This window comes from Equus caballus, chromosome 23 (genome assembly GCF_041296265.1).
Source record: "Equus caballus isolate H_3958 breed thoroughbred chromosome 23, TB-T2T, whole genome shotgun sequence".
NCBI classification, from domain to species: Eukaryota; Metazoa; Chordata; class Mammalia; order Perissodactyla; family Equidae; genus Equus; species Equus caballus.
Genome location: NC_091706.1, coordinates 49,969,248 through 49,990,435, shown reverse-complemented (window position 1 = coordinate 49,990,435; position 21,188 = coordinate 49,969,248). Strand labels below are relative to the sequence as shown.

General features: G+C 34.4%; 1 protein-coding gene across 6 annotated transcripts in view; it reads right to left on the bottom strand.

Moving 5' to 3' along the window:
* The window catches only part of CNTLN (centlein), a 321,096-nt gene that overhangs the window by 212,819 nt on the left and 87,089 nt on the right, over nucleotides 1-21,188 (bottom strand). For all 6 annotated transcript variants that reach the window (XR_011431201.1, XM_070248231.1, XM_070248227.1 and 3 more), the window contains exons 7-8: nucleotides 15,146-15,304; nucleotides 4,283-4,477 (exon numbers count right to left, since the gene is read on the bottom strand). Coding sequence is in view for 5 of the 6 variants with exons in the window: in XM_070248231.1 (XP_070104332.1) it covers nucleotides 4,283-4,477; nucleotides 15,146-15,304 (354 nt within the window). In the remaining variant the exon portion in view is untranslated. The remainder of the gene's footprint in view (nucleotides 1-4,282; nucleotides 4,478-15,145; nucleotides 15,305-21,188) is intronic.

The following is a 21,188-nucleotide window of genomic DNA, read 5'->3' as shown; positions in this document are numbered from 1 at the left end:
AGGGTTCAATTAATCAGAAAGAAATGACAATCAGAAATATGTATGTGCCTAATAAAACACGTTTAAAGTACATGAAGCAAAACTTGACAAAATTAAGGGGAGAAAGAGAAAAATCTACAATCCTACTGGGAGATTTTAACACCTCTCTCAGAAACTGACAAAAAAACTAAACACAAAAATCATTAAAGACAGAAGATCTGAACACTATCAACCACAAGGACGTGATTAATATTGATATTTAAGGAACATTCCACCCAATAGCTGTAGAATACGAATTATTTCCACGTACACATAGTTTGTTCACCAAACCATATGCTGGGCCATACAGTAAGCCTCAATAAATTTCAAAATACAGGAGTCTTACAGAGTACTATCTCTGACCACAGCAGAAGTATACTGGGAGTGAATAAAAATAAGATATATAGGAGAAAAAACCCAAATATTTAAAACACAAACAACATACTTCCAAATAACACAAGGGGTCAAAAGAAAATCACAATGGAAATTAGAAACATTTCTAACTGAATGCTTATTTGTAAAATCAACAACCTGATACTAAAATTTCTATAAAAACCAACAGAGTAAGAATACACAGAGCATTCTTGAAAAAGAATAAAGTGACTTACTCCACCCTCGTGTCAAGAGTACTATAAAGAAACATAAATGAGTGGATATTTTTCTGGACTCTATTTCGTTCTACTGATTATTCTGTCAATCACTAGGCCAATACAACACCACCTTGATTTTTTCAGCTGGAGAAATATGTCTCAAAGTCAGGTAGTGTAAGTCCTCAAACTTTTTTCTTCATAATACTTTGTTTTGCTCTTTTAGGTCCCTTGCATTTCCCTATAAATTTTAGAATTGGCTTATATTTCTCAAAAAACAAAAAAGCCTCCTGGAATTTTGATTGGTATTACATGATAAATAGATGAACCTGGGGAGAATTGACATTTTAACAACACTGCATCTTCTGACTCATCAATTTGGCATAGCTGTGCATTTATGTTATGTTTTTTAATTACACTCTGGTATGTTTTGTACTTTTCAGTGTATAGGTCCAGTGCATGTTTTGTCAAATTTACCCTTAATTATTACATAGGCTTTGGTGTTGTTATAAATGGGACTGTTTTTTTAAGTTCAATTTCTAATTATTTGTTTCTAGTATTTAGAAACACAACTGACTTTTACAAATTGATGTTGTATCTTGCAACACTGCTAAATTTACTTACTATTTCTAGGAGCTTTATCAGAGATTCAACAGGGTTTCTAGTCAGATACTCATGTTGTGTGTGAATAAAAAAAATTTTACTTCCTTATTTCTAATTGGTATGATTTTATTTGTTCCTTGCCTTATTTTATTAGTTAGAATCTCCAGTATAAAGTTGAAAAGAACTGACTTGTTCTTTATCTTAGAAGGAAAGCATTCAGTGTTTATTATTAAGCAAGAAATATGTCTTACACAAACTCTTCTAGTGAAGTAAAAAAGAATACTTAGCAATTCATATTAGGATACCAGCATCACCTTGATATCAATCTGACAAGAAACTTTCAAGAGAGGAAAAGTACGGCCCAATATCCCTCATAAATACATATTCAAAAATCCTAAGGAAAATATTAGCAAATTTAATTAGCAATATATGAAAATAACAAAACATTACAATAAAGTTAGGTTTATTTCCAGAATGCAAAATTGAATAAGTGAAAATCAATCAATATAATTCACCTTGTTAACAGAATTAATGAGAAAAGCCTTAGCATCATCTTAAAAGATACACTGTATACACAATACCTCTTTGTGAAAAAGCTTTAAACTATGAATAGATGGGAACTTCCTTAACGTGGTAAAGATATTTACAAAAAACCTATAGCAGACACAGTGTTTAAAGGTAAAATCGTAAGTTTCAAAAATAAGCAAAACTAATCAGTGAGGACAGAATTCAAAATAGTTGCTTACCTTTGTGGGGGTAGCTACTGATAAGGAACACTAGGTAGGTTTACTGGTCACTGGTAATATTCTACATCTTGCTCTGAGTAGTATATATATGGATGTGTCCACTTTATAAAATGTCACTGAGTTATACACTTAAGGTGTGTACACTTTACCATTAGTATGTTACACTTTAAAATTGTTGATGAAAAATTTCAACAATGTTCTTCATTAAACTTTATAAATTATACTTAAAGTTATATTTAAGTATTACGTGCCAACATAGCTAAGACACTTCAAAGAACAGTAAGAAAGTAGGAGTAGATCTACCAAATACAAAGACTTATGAAGCTATATTAATTAAGAGGATGTAACATTGTATAGAAATACAGAGAACATAGAGCTCAGAAAGAAATCATGAATATACTGAACTAGGGTATGAGAGAGAGGTGGCCCAGTACTACACAGGAAAAAGGGGGATTGTTCAACAGGTTGCTCTGGAAAAACTGATATTATTTGGGGAAAAATAAATAAATAAAATGATTCCTTTCTTTATACTATACTATACGCAAAACACAATTCCAAATGAATTGTGAATATAAATGACATAAGGAAAGCATGAAAACTTTTTCAGGAAAACAGAGGTGCAAATCATTCTTGTTTTGGGGGTAAGGAAGGATTTCTTATATGAGATGCCAAAGCACTAACTATAAAAGATTAATTTGTCTAAACTAAAATTAATAATTTATGTTTATCAAATGATAAGTTAAAGAAAATGAAAAGACAAGATACACACTGAGATATTTGCCACAATTTAACCTCCTAGAGATTAATATCAAGAAAATATAAAGCATGTAACATTTTCACACCCTAAATCCAGGATTTCCATTCCTAGATATATATTCCACAAAAATGTATGCACATGTGTACCAAGAATCAAGTACAAAAACATCAATTGCAGCATTATTCATAATAGCAAAAAACTGGAAATAACCCAAATACTCATCTACAAATGAATGCACAAGTAGTTAATGATACAATCACATAGGGTAGACTATTTCAAATCAGTAAAAATAAATGAACAGCTATACCAAATGACATAGATGAATCTTATGTGATAAAATGTTTTAGAAAATAATCGAAATGATAAAGAGTTTAGTGGTTACTTCTGGTGAGAGGGGATACCAGATAAGGCAGGAGCATACAAGTAGATGTCAGTCATTAGTAATATCCTATCCTTGGATTAGTTGGTAGGACCAAGGGTGTCGATTATAATAAACAAATTAATTAAAATAAATATAATAGACTTATGCATGGAACATAATACCACGTTCTGAAACAAACTTAATCCAATTCTGTGCACCTAATGTCCAAAAAATGCAATATAATACAAATTTAAAAATTGTTGTCTCAAGGTTGAGTTGGAAGACAAAATATGCCAGGTTCAAAAATTATTTTTAAAGGATCATTAAACACGTAAGCACTCTATTATCTGTTTGTATTAATTCCATTTCTAAACTAAATTAGTAAATCCTAAAGTTTAAAGATATGCTGAGTGCCTTAAAAACACTTAAATTTACAGGAATAAGATTTTTTTATAATATATATTTAGAGCTGAAAGTTACCTTGAAGATTACCTAAAAGGGGGACTACTGAACATTTTCTATATGCCAAGCTCTGCACTTAACATGCATCCTCTCACTAATCCTCACAAAACTCTATGACATACATACCATTAATATCAACATTTTATTTGTGAGGAAACTGGCTAAAAGAGTTAATAAATTTGTTCAAGTTCACAAAGCTCACAAGGCAGAGTGGTAATTTGATCCCAGGTTCATTTAAATCCTGAACCTGCATATTTGTTTACACATTTGTACTACCTAAATTAATAGCACAGGGAAAGGTAGAAAGGTCAACTGACCTGTCCCAATCATACGTCAAGGTAGTGGCAGAATTGGGACTAAAAGGGATTAAGTATCATACACCAGGCATTATGGCAAGTACTTTACGAGGCTTCGTATTCAATACTCTCTCCATCCTGTCACCTCATTCAGTTGCAAAGTCTCAAAATGGGCATGACCTATTAATTTGCTCTTCATTATTGTCTATCAGTCAAATGTTTCATCACAATAACTACATCAGATATACCCTGTATTTCTACACACGTTTCTTTATGAATCCATATTATATATAATATTCATGTCTACAAAAAATAGCACAACACAAAATGATCTGCCACAAATTATAGTCTAATATATGCAAATTTATTTAAATTTTTATGTATTAGTCAATAGTAGGAAATGATATAATATGATATTGCACTGGGTAATATTTTTAGAAAATGTCTCTCACCTGTTCTGAGTGGTCTGAATCATTTTCTTGAGGATAAGGATAGGGTGCTCCTTGTGATCCCTGAAGATTTTCCTTTAATTTAGCATTTTCTTGCTCTTTTTGAAATAGCTGATCCTGAAGACTAACAACACTTTGCCGGAGCATAGCTTCACTTGACTTCGTGGTTTCAAAACAAATATGTAACTCATTGTAAAGCTGTTTCAAAAAATACATCCAAATTTATTAATAATCAATTAAATAGTTGTCTGTGTATATAAATACACATATACATATATATAAGGACTGTATATGACATAGTCCTTGCCCTCAAGTTATTTTAATAGTCTCAGAGGGGAAACAAGACATAAACACAAAGAAAACTAAATAATATAATCAAACCTCAATATAAAACTACAATTGATAGTAAAAAGATAGTATGTGTTATTGGCCAGTGTAATAAAGGAAAAATGTGCTAAATTTCTAAGGAGGATGAAAACACTTTAACCTACCTATATTAATTTTGGAGGGTTTCATAAAAAAAAGGACTTGAACTAAGCCACAACGGTATTTATAGGAATTGAATGAAAACAATAAGTCATTCTAAAGATGGCAGAAATGGGAAAAAATGTACAGTGATAGGAAGCAACAGGGAGGGAGCGTAGGAAATAGCCTAATTGGACATAATATATACATTACATATACATTTGAAAGAAAAAAAGAAAAACTAAGCCTTTCTTTGAGTTCATTAAGGTTGCCTGATATATTCTCACTTAGTATAAATCAGCATCTGCTGCTGAAGTATGGGAGGAGGGGCAGAAGGAAGAGTCAGAGCCAAGTCAGGCAATAAGACTGTAGACAGAATGTAAAGACTTCTGAATACCAGATTAAGGAAGATGGACTTTTTCCTGTAGACAACAGGAAATCATTGAAGACCTTGAACAGAGTGTGATAAAATAGAAACAATGTTTTAAAGGCTTGATAGACAACCTTAAAATTATTTTAACTCAAGGCAACATGACTTAAATAAATTCAAAACCAGAGTTTATTAAAACTCTGAGACAGCATATGGTATAAGTGGTGTCATACCAGAGAGTCGTATATGGTTAACAATGGTATTCCTCCAAAACTCATGAACCTACTTGGTGATGAAAATCCTAATTTATGATTGTGATTTAATGAGGCATAACTCAATCTGTGGTAACTGATTTACATAAAGAATTCATACGTATATTTGCTGATGACACTAGGAAAGTGACCCAAGAATTAAGATTTTTTTTAACAAGACTAATAGTGAGATAGCGAGATCTTATAACAAAATCAAAATCCCCAAGAAGAGAATTTCAAAATTATGTAGCTAATACAGGAGGATCATGAAGATGGGGAGAATCTTCCATTAGCTGGCTTTGCCTCATGGGAAGAAACTTCACTACACAAAAGATGGCAGAGTACTTTTCTATATGTATGCTACACTTTCATTTTTAAAAGGTTAAAATAAAAAAGAAGCTTGCGAAACCTCTTTACTTAACGCTTTTTCTCAGCTATATACTTTGTCATGAAAACAAGACCCTCCAAAGCACTCCTCTGACATATAATTAGCTCAATATACTTTTTATTTTCTATAAGGGATTATACCTCTATATTATTATGGATACTTTAAATCATCGATTTTACTTTACAGTAAAGTCTAAGCAATTTTTATCAAGGAAGGGTTCCCTTTATGATTATAAAGAATTTTGACATAAATGTGTACTTTCTCTTCCAGTTACCTTTATACCAAGGAGTATGTCCAGTGTTCTTTCCACAGCTGATACCATCAGATATTCTAGGAGGGAAGAGAAGGCAGGAACCTGACAGCTTTGAGGAACAATAAAGGGATCAGAGTGGGCCTTACAGTGACCTACCTGTGCTGTGTTGCTGCTTTCATGACCGAGTTCAGGTTAAGAAAGCAGAAAGCAAAAACTGAAAACGAGAGCTAAGCTGACTAGGGAGATTGAAGCTAGGGTGAGTGAAGATCTGCCCAACGGCACAGAGTCACTCTCAGTTAAGAGATAATTTAACCACTTTCTCTCTTATTTGTATGCTTTATTAATACTAACCCATTTTTACCCAACCAGCACAAACTTAATCTCTTTGGAGGAAAATAATATAAAATACTATAAAAGAATTTACAGATTTCAAATTATACCTCAATAAAAAATATTTTTAATTTATGGATTTCAAACATTTGAGAATCTCATGAACACTGAGAAAAACTCATAGTTTTGACAAAGAAACACTCATAGTTCCCCTCCCATTGCCCAAGGTGCAGGCAGGATGATAATGTGCAGACAGGATTGAGGACCAACTTACTGGCCAATAGTGCCAAGGGTGTGGTAGACTTTTTTCTTAGGTGTTATGTCTTGGGATCTTCCTTTACAGATAAAAGGCTCTGGACCTACTCGTTCATGGAAGAAAGCTTTATTTATTTATTTATTTTTGTAGTGAGGAAGGTTGGCCCTGAGCTAACATCTGTTGCCAATCTTCCTCTTTTTGCTTGAGGAAGATTGTCACTAACATCTGTGCCAATCCTCCTCTATTTTGTATGTGGGACACCACCACAACATGGCTTGATGAGCAGTGTGCAGGTCCACTCCCGGGATCCAAACCTGTAAACCCTGGGCCATGGAAGTGGAGCGCGTGAACTTAACCACTATACCACTGGGCCAGCCCCAGGACAGCTTTATTTTAATGTCTCTTTTCTTATCTCCTCTTTTCTCTCCCTTCTTTCTTGCTTCCATAAAAATGCAGACTAACCGCTCTTTTTTCATTGTGTTCCCTACTTTGCTCTTTCTGCCATGCAGTTTACGCAGTTGTACTGCTATTCAGAAGTTGCCTGGTGTGATATGGTATGACTAGCTGAGCAACTCTAGACACTGAGGCAAACTGTCTTTCTGTGAAAATATCCATCCTTCCAAGCAGCTAGTGAAAGGAACTGAGAAAGCTTGGAACAGACGATCTAGACCAGCCTTGCTCTAGGAATTGAGGCAAACTCTCTCTTATTCCTTAGTTCTTATTTCAAATATACATCTCCTAATTGCTATTTTCGTTGATGGCTGATTGGATTTCACTTACTTAAGAGCACTAAGACCACTCAGTTGTGGACTTAGAGTAAAGGAAGCAAAGACAGCCCTCCAGCCATGTTTATTTCTAGGCCCCAGTCCACTAGTAAATTTGGCTAAAAAAGCATTTAAGGAGATTAAGTCTACCTTTATTTCTACAGTGTTTTTTGGCCACAAAGCCTCAGTGTAATAGAATGTTTATTTCTCTCGATCTTCAAGGAGGCAAAGGTTTAGGATGTTCCAGTCTCCTGGTTAAATAACATCTTATTCTCATCCTATTAATAACGGTAAAGTGAGTCAAAAAAAGTTCTCAAGTGAGTAAATTAGGTAATATAACAATTCATTTATCTGCATTAGTCTAGGCATCCTGAGTTAGTAACTTTTTCCCTATTAGCAATCATAATTGCTTACAGCAGTTTTCAGAGAAGCTCTTTTCTCTACAATTTCTTTAATAGTCTAAAAAGTCGGAATGGATCAGAATCTTTTGCAAGATTCTGGCCTATAAAAACATTTAATCATATGTTTCCCTATATACTTTAGAGGTATCAATCTATATGATCCACAAGTAATTTATTATGCTTACTATTTTTAATGCTATTTTTTTGTTGAAGAAATTAAAGTGAAAAAAGGTTAAGAGGATCTCCAGGAGACAAAAGGAAGTTATCTCCTGAAATAGGACCCCAAACTCCAAGTCATTTAATTTTCAGGGGCTTAGACTGAAGTACTCTTCTTCTCATATTTTTATTAGTGTTGAGAAACAAGATATTTTATTTACCTTAACAATTTTGGAAATGTACATGCTCTGTGACCCAATGACTAATTTGTTTAAAGAATAAAATTTTCCATACTGTGAGTAAATATACTATTTGCTATTCTGGTTGAGACAATAAATTTTACAAGTGAAAGCTACATCTGTTTACAGCATAAAAATGGGAAGAGAAAACTCTGATTTAATATGCAGTTTAAAGTAAAAGTATGTATAACCTGACTCCTTATTTTCCTGGATTAATATTAGCTCATGTCATGTAATTATCATTAAATAGAATAAAAGGTGATAAAATCCATATTTAGTACCCCTAATATGTTAGCTGGTCTAGAAATCATAAATGCAGATACAATTTCCATCTATATTTAAATCATACACATGTATATAAATGACATGCAAAGATAGAAAAGCCATTAAAACTCACATATATGGCGACATGCTCAGAGGAAGAAAACACTAGCTTACTTCTATTTCACTTGGTGGGTATTTTTCTTGCAGAGGAGCCCTCCACATTGTCTGGAAGGCAGTTCTACGTATGAGACCAATGATTTGTTACAGAGCCCTGTGGGAAAGTATGACTCACCTCTTTCCTGTGCTCAAAAATGTTTTCACCTTTGTCTCCCCTCCTCATTCCCCTCATCCTACCACTGTGGACAATTGTTTTTATCTTTTCAGATAATGAGACAGATACTATGATATAAATTAATAAATGGGAAGAAGGAGGGGAAATGGGAGGGCAAGTGAAAAAAAGTGAAGAAGAGAGGAGAACTGGAAGAGAACAGAGCAGAGAAACTCCATTAGAAACAGTAAACTAAGAAGAACTAACTCTTAAAGAAATAAGCTCAGTAAGAACTGGAGATAAATTATAAATGTAATATAACTCACCTGAGCCTTATGGCTAAACACCAATTATTATTTGAAAATAATAAAATTCATGTGAAAAATCTTAATTTTTAAGTAAACAATTCTATCTCATCGTTGCATGGCCTGTTAGATAATTCAAATTTACTGGGGAAAAAAATCTAGAAAAAATACATGTGGAAGAGGAACAAAAACAAGTATTAAGTAAAATGCTCTAGGATTAGAATAATTTGATGTAAATGAACACTGGAAGTGTGAATAATAGCATACTGTTTATTTATGATAAGTAAAGTAGTATGATCATTCCCAAATTTAAAAATCCTGAACTCTACAACCAATACCTTTTCAGCGGGGGGCCGGGGGGGAGTTCTAACAAAAAATCTGCAGAAGGTCAGAGTTAAAAATTGCAATGCTATAGCAAAATAAAAGAAATCCAATCTGTACAATCAAGAGAAACATGACTGAAGAATAATGATGGGGGCTTTTTTCACAGAGGACAGTGATATGCTAGGCTCCCTTTTCACCAAAAAGAACGCAATGGAATCTCTTGAATAATATTTAACTTAGATATCAAGATAAATTTCCCAACTTTAAAAGTTACTGAGCATTGAAAGAACTTTGATGAGAATGAATAATGCAAGTTTATAGACTCTATTTGCAGAATCCTTTAAAAGATAAGACCACATTATTCCATGTATAACTGAACTATACCGTGGCCTTTTAGTACAGTTTAAGATTGTAGGTTCTGAACTCGATTACCTAGATTTGAATTCTACCACCTGGTAGCTATTTGACTTTACACAATACTCTAAGCCTCAGTTACTTGATCTATAAAATAATAAGGAATGCTGGTATGAGGCTTAAATAGTGATGCAAAAGCCCTTTCTCAGTGGTTGATACATAATAAGCTCAATATACGTTAACCATTATTATTACATGGTTGCTGGAGGTGACTTACATTTGTACCTCAGTTTACATAATATATTTCTAAAATAATGTATGTAAATGGAAACACAGATTCTCCCCAGCTTATGGCACAATTTTATACTCTTTATCTTTATTTATGATTGTGCTCCAATTGGAAGGCCTTCCACCACTTGTATTTTCAGTTTCTCCACATTTTTATACCACTCCAGAACCATTAACTTACTCAAATAGTTAAAAATTAAACGGAATTGAATAATCTATAAATTAAGATAGAACTACATGCCTGTAAAGTTTTAAAATACTCTGAGAATTCAAATAAACATGTACAATTTTTAAATTGCATTATCCAAAGTGGGATATCATTGTACACAACTCGTTAAGGTTCAATAATTTAACATTTATTGATCATTTTGCATGTGGTATGCAGGTCCCCTTCAAACTCCATGATCCCCTGTGCATTCTTACTATGTAATAACTTAAACAAGACTATCTTTATGTACGAACTAATTAAGAGTGAACTACACACCATTAGTATGATGTTACTAGGTTTTTTCATAAAAGGAACGGCTTGCTGGATGTGACTGTCTGTGAGTGTGTACATATTCAATATTCTCTAATGAATACTAATAGTCTGAACCTGAAAACAAGAAAGAGATGTTCATTGTAGCTTTATTTACAATAGTGAAAAATTTAAACAGCATATATGATCAACACTGGAAAAATGGTTAAATAAACTATATTATTATTTCCAAAATAGTTATATGTCATGATATTGTTTTAATATAATGTGAAGTGAAAGATATTAGCATATTTGCAGATATGTTAAAATACATTTTAAAAAACTGCAAGGAAATATTTAAAATGTTAACAGTATTTGTCTCTGGGAGATGGAATTACAAGTTTTTCTTCTGTGTTTTTATCGATAACTATGTACACAGAGACTACTAACAAAAAATTAACTGCAATGTCTACTAACTGCGAGCAGAATTTATAAAATATAAATAAATGATCAGGGATTTTTTAATTAAGTCTAGTTGAGTATACTAATGAAAACCTTAGAACAACTACAAGGATCTAAAATAACTTCGAAATTAAAATAATACAGTGAGAACTACAATTTCAGAATGAGTAACAAGTTAAAAATCAGTAAAGTTTCCCCCACCCAACCCTTGAGAAGTAACTTTTGAGGAACAAACAAAAAGAAAAGGGAATTCAAACTGGAAAAAAAGACAGGACAAAAAATTCACGTAACACAAGGGAAAGTAAGCCAGTTCTTTAAAAAGGTAGATCTCAGTTTGCTCTTTATTTTTTTCTGCCTCCATACTATTCATAAGCACAACATATTCCCATCACATCTCTCATCATCTATAATGATTCTTGGAGGGGACAGTCATAATCCCAAAGGAAGGTGTGTGAGGTTTCAAAAAGTACCCCTGATCAAAGTTCAGGTTATCATAAGTTCTCCAAATAAGAGTGTATACGCTCTACCTCTCCAAATTTAGTAGATACTGACTACAGAATTTACGACTTGAGCTAGAGTTCACATAGAAGAGTTACAAGGAACTTCTTCGTCTCATTGATGTCTTCTTATCTTCTCAGAATAAACATCACTGATATCATTTCATCAGGACAGCCTTTTTTATTCCTAACCTAGGAGCAGACTCCAGCTACGTTCACATATTTCCCTCTACTTCTACTACTACAAAACACATCATTGCGACTTCTCCTATTTAATGTCTATTATCAACTAGATTTTAAGCTGTAAGAGGTAAGAATAAAGGCAGTAAAAAGGTTATCTATGCAGATACCTGGAGGAAGAGCTTTGAGGTTGAAGACTACCTGGCACGTTCAAGGGAAAAAACAAAGTTAAGTGTGGCTGAAGTGGAGAGATCAAGGGGAAGAGGAGGCAAAAATGAGATCTGAGAGGTACTGAGGAGCCAGATCATGTAAGGTCTCACAGGTTGTAGTAAGAACTTAGGCTTTTACTTTTAATGAGACAGGAAATCAACAGAGGGAATTGAAGAGGGGAGTGACTTGATTTGACTTACTAAGTTTTAGCAAGAACATCCTGGCATCTGTACTGAGAATGGACTCAAAAGGGGTAAGATCAGGAGCAAAGAAACAAAGTGGGAAACTACTGCAATAAGATAGGTAATACATGATAGTGGTCTGGACAGAATGGTGACAGCAGGGGTGGTGGGAAGTGGTAGAATTCCAGACATGTGCTGAAGGCAGAACAGACAACAGCTTGGTTTTGAACATGTGAAGTTTGAGATGCTTATTAGATATCCAAGTTAAAAGATGTTAAGTAGGCAATTAGATATACTCTTTTTCTAGAGTTCAGGGAAGAAATTCAGAGTAAATAATCAAATTTGGGAGTGATCAGCAAAAGGACAGGATGATTTTGAAAGCCTAGGTGAATGGATAAAATCACCTAAGGTGTGAATTTAAACAGAGAGAAAAAAAGGTCCTAAGATTTTAGCCTGGGACATTTTAATATTTAGAGGACAGGGAGACTATGAAAGATCAGAAAGAAATGGAAAAGGAATAGCTGGAAACTGAAGGAAGAAAATCACACAACTGTGGTGTGCTGCAAGCCAGGAGGGGGAACAAAAGGTGTTTCAAGGGACAAAGAGTCATCAACTGTGAGAACTGTTGCTGATAAGTAATGTAAGATGAGGATTGTTATATGAGCACTGAATTGAGCGACGTGGGGGTCACGAGGGATTCCGAGAAGAGACACTTTAGTGGAGTAAAAGGGGCAAAAACTTTATTGTAGGTACGAAAGAGGATGGGAGAAGAGAACTTTGAGACAAGTTAAGACAATTTTTTCAAGGAATACTGCTGGAAATGGAAAAGGAAGGGGAGGAAGAGAAGGAAAGGAACATGGTGGGGTGAATACAGGCATTTGTTGTTGTTTATTTGTTTTGGTCTCCCTCTCAGATCAGACATAACAGCATTTTTATATGTGGTTAGGAATGATCCACTAGGGAGACTGATGCTGTAGAAGAAATGGGGAACACGTCTTTTTGTAGGCAAGTTTATAATAACAAAAAGTTGGGGAGAGAGATCTCAATAGTCATCATGTTATATTGTGGTAAAACCTGTTGGAGGACGAGGAGGAGGGAGAGGAGAGCAAGAGCTGTATGCTCTGTCATGGAAATATATCCAGGACATATTACATGAAAACAAGTTAAAGAACAGTAAGCAGAGCATACATTAATATTAAAATTGTAAGATGCCTAATTTGTGCTATCTGTGTATGTACACACACACATACACACAGAGATACACACACACAGTATCTAATGCATGGAAAAGGTCTGGAATGACTACTCAGATGATTATCCCTGGGGCAGGGAATGAAATGAACTGGCGTGAGTGGACAGGAACTCAAATCTGTTAGACTAGCACTCTTAGTACTTCTATATTATTTCAATCTTTTACATAATGTATTCATGTAATTTTCATATAATCAAAAAGGAGAAAATAATTTTAAAATGTTTTCTTCTAGAGGAACTCTAGGATATACTCTCATATTAAGAGTGGTTATTTCTGGGGTAAGGGCTGCAGGTAGGGGACAGAGGACTTTATGTTTTGTTTCATACACTTCCGTATTATTTGAAAATTTATCACAAGTATGTATTACTTTGGTAATAATGATTTTAAATAAAAATGTTAAAGTATTCCATTGTTTGAAATTATATCGAATTTATAAAGTTCTCAGATATGTTATAAAAAAGATGGTTGCTTTCTGCAGAGGCTGCAGGAGAATCAACCAAAAAGTAGAATTAAGGCTGAAACATTTTGTCTTAAATTTTAAGTTAAGCAAGACTAAAAAAGGAATCTTAGAACACAAGATTGAAAAAGGAAATAGCAAAGTAAATACTGCCTTTTTCTTCCTCCTTATCAAGTTCTTTCTTGCTGACTGAGAGGAGAAACAGAAAAAGAAGCATTAGCACGTGAGAGAAAAGGGTTAAGAACTTCAATAACAAGCAGCCCTAAACACACATCTGAATGTAAACTGCCATGGGTAGGGGACTTCTAAGCAAAAATTAAGAGAGAAACGTTCCAGTTACATATACAAGTGAAAAAGGAAAAAAATCAAGGCTACTAACTAACAAGGTCCAATTTTTCCAGTCATTTTAGCAATGGAGCCTGGTTTAAAACAAAAGCATAATGGGCAATCCCACCAAAACAAACAAAAAGGTGGAGTTGCTCTATCCTAAGTGGAGAGTACGGGGCTGTCCTCTGCTTGCCATCACCCGCCTCCCGAGGGAAGCTCGAAGGGAACACACACTAGACTGAAAACCGCTGTTCCAAAGCAGCATTTTAAAATACGTGCTTAAAGTTTAATAGTTATTTACTTCATGTTAATTATAGAGATTGGATTTTCATGGTGCTTTTTTAGAAGAGTTAAGTTTAAACAGAAAAAATCCCCAAATAACATAGATTGCACTATTTAACCTCTGTATGTCTTGGCTGCCTCAACTATTAAGAGGAAATAACATCAATCTCATGGGGTTGACCTATATAGAAACTAAATTATTTCTGTAAATAACTTAGCATGTTATACAAAACATAAAGAAACCAATAAAGGGGTTTTTTTAATTAGTAGCTATAATTATTGCTGCTGAGTCAGTCAGCATACCTAAATAGCTGGGTAAGTCTTCTTGAGGGGCTCCTATAACAACTGTAAGGTAAAATGACCACTTAAAAGAAACACACAAAGTAAAGAGAGAAAAATCTGTGGAAAATATTGATTTTGAAGACCTCATCAGCATACTCATTTGTGTTTGTGCAGATTTGCCAATAAAATAATGTACAGATTCTATAATGAAAGACTGCTTTAGGTCATAAACTAGAATCACACTTGATTAATAATTTCTTGTAATAGAAGGCTGAGAAATTCCATTCCCCAAATCCTTTTTGGTTTGAGGGGCTACAGTCCTAGTATGTTTCACACTAGATATCAAAACACCAATTTATAAAAACAATATCCTACAGAATAAAATTGCATCTATATTTTAAATGTTTCAGCTTTAATAGCCATAAAGAAAACAAAAAATTTTAAATATTACCAAATGGAATCATATTTCATTTTAATTTTGAAGAAACATATATAAAAGGGACTAATAAAGAAATGTTGAAATTTGAAAAAATTTGAATTCTATGTATTTTTATAAGTTCATACATATAAATTTACATTTTTATGACAGAATAAAAGCATACTTTTTGATATGATATACTTTCAGCTATGTGAACATCTTCCTGATTCCTCAGTACTTTCTGTGTGTCCATATTCAGAACCTGAAGCTGCTGGATCAGCTCTGCTTGCTGTGCTGTATGTGCACTGTTCTGTTTGTAAAGATTCTGCAGCTCCTGCAACTCCTTCCTGTGCAAAGCAAGCAATAAATAGAGAGGAGCATGAATAAAGATCATCTCAGTAAAATAATTGTGTTCATCTAAGGTTACAGATCAGCTTCCAATTTTTTCATCTACAATTTTTTACTGCAGGCAAACATATTAATAAAATAAATAACATAGAAAGTATTTAATATTTATCACATACACCTAGAAAGTATTGATAGAACTACTCTGACTTTCAAAGCCAAATACTCATCAATTTTCTTTTACAGCCTGATAGTAATAAAATGTCTGGATATACAGACATAGTACCACCTTCTTATTGAAATTAGGTTACACTTCACTTCCAAGAATTGATAAGTACTGATGCCAACAATAGTTGTCACACAGTTTTGAATACAGGGTAATTCAATCTTTCATTTTATTTTATACATAAATCTAAATGTATTAAAAAGAATCCCAAAAGGCAAATTAAGTTTTCAAACCAAAGTTCCTTAAAGCACCACTAGTTTGCAACCTCAAGGACCTGGGCTTGGATTCCTGTGACTCCTCTAATTCAGCTTGAAGGAAATGATGAGGCAAAAAAGTCAGAAGAAGAGAAACACAGGTGAAACCTGTCCTTCCAACCCACCAGGGTGGAACTGTAAGCAGGAGGACAAATGAACTGATGGTCGTAGTAATGACGGCACGAAAGGTCCAGAAAAACCACACCTCTATGATACAGGTTTCCAGATTTCTGTGGTAGTAAATCCTGCGTGACACAGTTCAAATAAAACTGGAAAGTACCGTATATTCAATTTGAAGAGAAAAATATTTATAGATATGTATTTCACAGAAATATACTTTATAGTGTATATTTTGGAGACTATATTTTAATGGAACTTTTTCTTTATCTGTAAGCTCAAACTGGTGATTCATTCATATTAGATAAATCTTAAAGAAGGCACAAAAGAGATATTCAGACAGTTGTCGAAGACGGATGAATATTAATATGGAAGAAATGAGCTCCGCTTTTCAGAGATTTAGAATATTAATGTTCTCCAACGACAAGCCCTGCATCCACGCAGATACATGTACATACACCATCTGTATGTATATGTTCCAGGCTGCTATAACAAAATACCATAGACTGGGTAATTTACAAACAACAGAAATTTATTTCTCATAGTTCTGGAGGCCACAAGTCAGAGATCAGAGTGCCAGCACAGTCTAGAGAGGGCCCTCTTCGGGGTCATAGACATCTTGTTGTGTCCTCACATGGCAGGAGGCACAAGGGAGCTCTCGGAGGTCTCTTTCAGAAAAACACTAATCCCATTCATGAGGGTTCTACCGTCATGACCTAAGCACCTCCCAAAGGCCCCACCTCCTAATGCCATCGCATTAGGCATTAGGATTTCAACATATGAATTTTGGGTAAACACTAACTTTCAGACTATAGTACCATCTTTCTGTAACTATCTAAAAAACTGAAAGTTGCAGAAAATAATAGTCCAAAACTGGGGGAGGGAAGAGAAGAGAATCAATAATGGCACAATGTGTCCAGGTAATATAATACTCAGCAGAAGAGGGGAGAAGAGACTGACAGTAATAATGCTTGCTGAGTATTGCCATTTTTCAAGAATAACATTAGCAAGAATTATCAGAGAAGATAGGCAATAGATATCAGGGTATGTAGTCAAGACATATGTTAGGAGACCTAAGTAAATGTTGCATTTAGGAAGGGAACATGATGAAGATAAAACATACCATCTATCAATACAATGTAAAACATAACAAATTTATTTCTCCTCCAATGCTAGACGTTTGCTATTTCTTAAAGAGAGGTCCAGAATCAGTAGTTGGCTTGCTTTTAAGGGTCACGTAGAACAAAATAAATGCATCTTTAATCAGAAGAAACACACTCAAGAGTAGGGAGATGTTCATACTCTGAGACACTTGAGGACTAAAAATCAACTAAGGGAAGAGCATGTTCTTGTCTGTCATGTTGTGCTATTTTCCGAGCATACTCTCAGTAAGTGAAATGGAAACATAATCTTACACTATATAGATGTGTTTCTTTCTCTGTGTCTCCCCACACCACCCTCTGAAACTAGATGGAATGAGTTGTACACCAGTGTTGCGAATATGAAATGTGGAACTCAATCAGCAAGAAAGTAAGCAACAAACAAGGCTTACAAACCTCACACAACTGGATCAGTGGAAAACACTGAATTAGTCTAGATCTTTCCTCATTTGAAAAACAGTAAAGAAAAACAAATAGGACTTATTAAAAGGGGAAACACTTAGAATTAATAAAAAAATTTTATTGTGCATATCCAGAGGAAAAGTATACCTCTGAGTAGGAGTTACTGAAGGAAAGTCTAGAAAAGTATCAAAAGGAAACCATCACGCCTCTCAGAATTATCAACAGAAAACCAAGATGTGGAGATGATCTTAATAAAATCTCTGTGAAGACAGGGACTTTTTTGTTCACTGCTACAGAAAAAGCACCTAGGACAGTTCCTGTCCCTTATTAAATATTTGTTGTTGTATTAGACACACCTTATGCACCTCTTCAGATTCAGCCTCACCTCCTTCCTAGTCACTCAGTACCTTGCTCTGCCTTAGCCTATTAACTACCACCTCAGCCTATGAAATTCATACACCTTATGTGGCTCTACCACTTGAGGTCAACCAGTTGCATGCCTAGCACGTTGGCCTCCTTGTACCACTTCCAGATTAGGATAAAATGCTACAACACAGGCATGGCATAAGCAGTAAACTTTGACCAATGGTAGACAAAACACAAGAAGAAACCAGACAGACAAATTTTTTTTCTTTTTCCATCTGATGGATTGCTCTAGGGCATGGTTTCTCTCTACAACTTGTCCAGAATCAACCTGGGTGGCTAGTTCAGTGCACCTGCCATCTCTTTCATGGCTCATCATGAAGCAGTGGCCAGTACAATAATACATTTTCTTGAATTACTTTTTATGCTTTCCTGCCTCTGATTCTTCTTCTTCTTCTTCTTCCAGTCGCTTTGTCCTGGAATTGAATCTCCTAAGTAAATACTCAGAAGTTAATCCTTCACACAGACTGTTTTCTAGGATATATCGGACAAGACAGTTGTTGAATGGATGAAATGAAAAGGATAACACAAAGAAGCATTGTTAAAAAGAAAAAAAGATGCCATAATACCATTAAAATTCATGATGAAAGCAGTTATAAAGAAAATCAAAGCAATGGAAAATAAAATTGATAGGTTCAAACTTGAGAAGTTCCTCTCGATGAAAAAGAATAAAGGAAAGCATAGATTGAACTGAGAGGATGCTGAGAAGCAAGAATGCTTCTTCCCATCTCAAGAAGAATGTTAAGCTCTGTTAAAAATATTGTATTGCTGAAGGATAAATCCAATGACCTTTCAGTTACATTGATGCTATCTAAGGGATTGAATGGGCCATGGGATAAATTAGGAATATCCCTGTAGAGATTAAGTTTGATAGCAAAGACTGACAGAGGGTTTCAGACAGCTTCCCTAGGTTATTCTTCAGTTAAAAAAATCTTGAGGGCTGGGGCTGGCCCCGTGGCCGAGTGGTTAAGTTCGCGCGCTCCGCTGCGGGCGGCCCAGTGTTTCGTTGGTTCGAATCCTGGGCGCGGACATGGCACTGCTCATCAGACCACGTTGAGGCAGCGTCCCACATGCCACAACTAGAAGAACCCACAACAAAGAATACACAACTATGTACTGGGGGGCTTTGGGGACAAAAAGGAAAAAATAAAAATCTTTAAAAAAAAAAAATTAAAAAAAAATTAAAAAAATTAAAAAATAAAAAAAAAATCTTGAGGGCTTACAAAAACAAAGATTTATTGCTTGCTCACATTACATGTGGCTTTCCTCTATTCTAAGATCCAAACTAAAGCAGCAGACTGTATTAGGAATACACTACTATAGTGAGAGAGGGCGAAAATCAAAGGTAAATCAAGCAATGACTCTTTTAAAACATTTGCCAGGACATGGCATATGTCACTTTCATTCTCATTCCACAGGCCAAAATAAGTCACATGGCTAAATCTGATGCCAAAGGGGAGAAAGCATGCTCCAGCAACAGGTAAGGCCTGGTAAAACTTGGACCTTGAGATGAATCAAAATAAAAGTACAGGAATGAATAGATCAAGAGCACAAAGTTTAAAAAAAAAAAGAGTAAAAAGTTTAGCGATGAGAACTGAGGTAATATACAGAACTAAGCTTAAACATCTTTGGGCACTGTGGTTACACGAGGAGAGAAATGTTACAAATCTTGAGATGCAACATGAGAGTTAAAATGGTTGAACATGTGTACTATTTTCCAAAGTATACATAGCAAGGTTCAAAACCAACTAAAGACAAAATGTAGTGCTTAAAAAAACAACATAATGACATAAATCTCTAAAGTTTTTTATGCCATTTCTTTCTTAGCTTTAGAGAGAGAGAGTGGTTTTTATAGAGAAGAAATAATTATGTGAGATTTAATAATTCCTTCAATTTCACATCAGTGTCTTACTGTTCCATTATATCACAAAAACTAAAGTTATTTATTAAAAGAACATGTTCAATATAGTCCTCTTTATCTAAAAACTCCTGTATACCTAATCTTCAATCTATAAATATGGATTGAGAAAAATCAAGAATGATTCTCACAAAATTTAATGGCTGTTATTTCTCTAGGGTTGTATTTTAAGTGCAATTTTTTCTCTTCTCTTTACTTTTCTGTACTGTATGTATCTTTCTATAATTCACATGTATCACTGTACCAAAATCATTACTTATTTTGTTTATCACATAAATTTAAACAAAAATAAAGAATAGCAATATTAATTTCAGAGGAATTAGAACTCAGGGCAAAAAATTTACACAGAAAAAAGTAAAACATACAATTTACAGTAATAACAAAAAAATTATGGACACTATCCATCAAATCATAGCACATCAAAATACCTACAGCAAAAACTATAAGCAACAAAAGGAAAATAAGTCGGAAACTGTATGAGCAGGAAAGATGCCATTTAAAATAATAACAAAAAAACATGATATAGCTAGGAACAAATTTAACAAATGTCAAGACCCACATGAGAAATAACTTCAAACATTTCATAAACACACAAAGGTATGAAACAAATGGGATGGCACCTGAGACAGGAAGACTGACATAATGATGCCAATTCTCCTTAGGTCTACTTGTAAATTTGATCCTCTAATAAAACACCAAACAAGAAATAAGCAAGTTTACTCTAAAGTATATATGGAAAAATTAGTAAGCAATAAATGCCCAGGAAAGCTCTGAAAAAGAGCAGCAATGGAAAATGCACCAAATATTCTAATCTTCTTCGCCTCTGCCCTACTCTGTAACACTCTAGCCTACTTTCGAGCCTAAGAGGCCAACCTCTACAAAGTGTATTATCTGGCTCCTTGTCCTCTGGGTCTGACTGAATTTGATTAGTTGGAAGTGCTGGCTGGTGATTAGAGGGTAAAGGAGAAAGAGGTCAAGGTATTTCTTTCCCTAGCCCCCTCTCTATGGAGTCACAGTTGGCAGTGTCTCTGTTCCTCTGTCTAAGGATACTTCTATTAGTCAGCCTCTCTTCCAGGATTAGACTTCCCACAGAGATCTGGTAACAGCTTCTCTCCTTGCCCTTTCTGGACTAGGGGTAGTAATGGTTTCTGTTGTTGACAATCTGTATTACTCTGAATCTCAGTATCTATTTGGAGAGAGTTGACATTTTTATCATATTGAGATGTCCAAATCATGAACTTCGTACATTCCTGCACATATTAGACCTTTTATTTTTCTCAATAATGTTTTACAGTTCTCCGTATAGAGGTAACACATATCTCTCATTATACTCACTCTTAAAATTTTTAGTCATATTGTAAATTACATTATTTTAAGTCCAT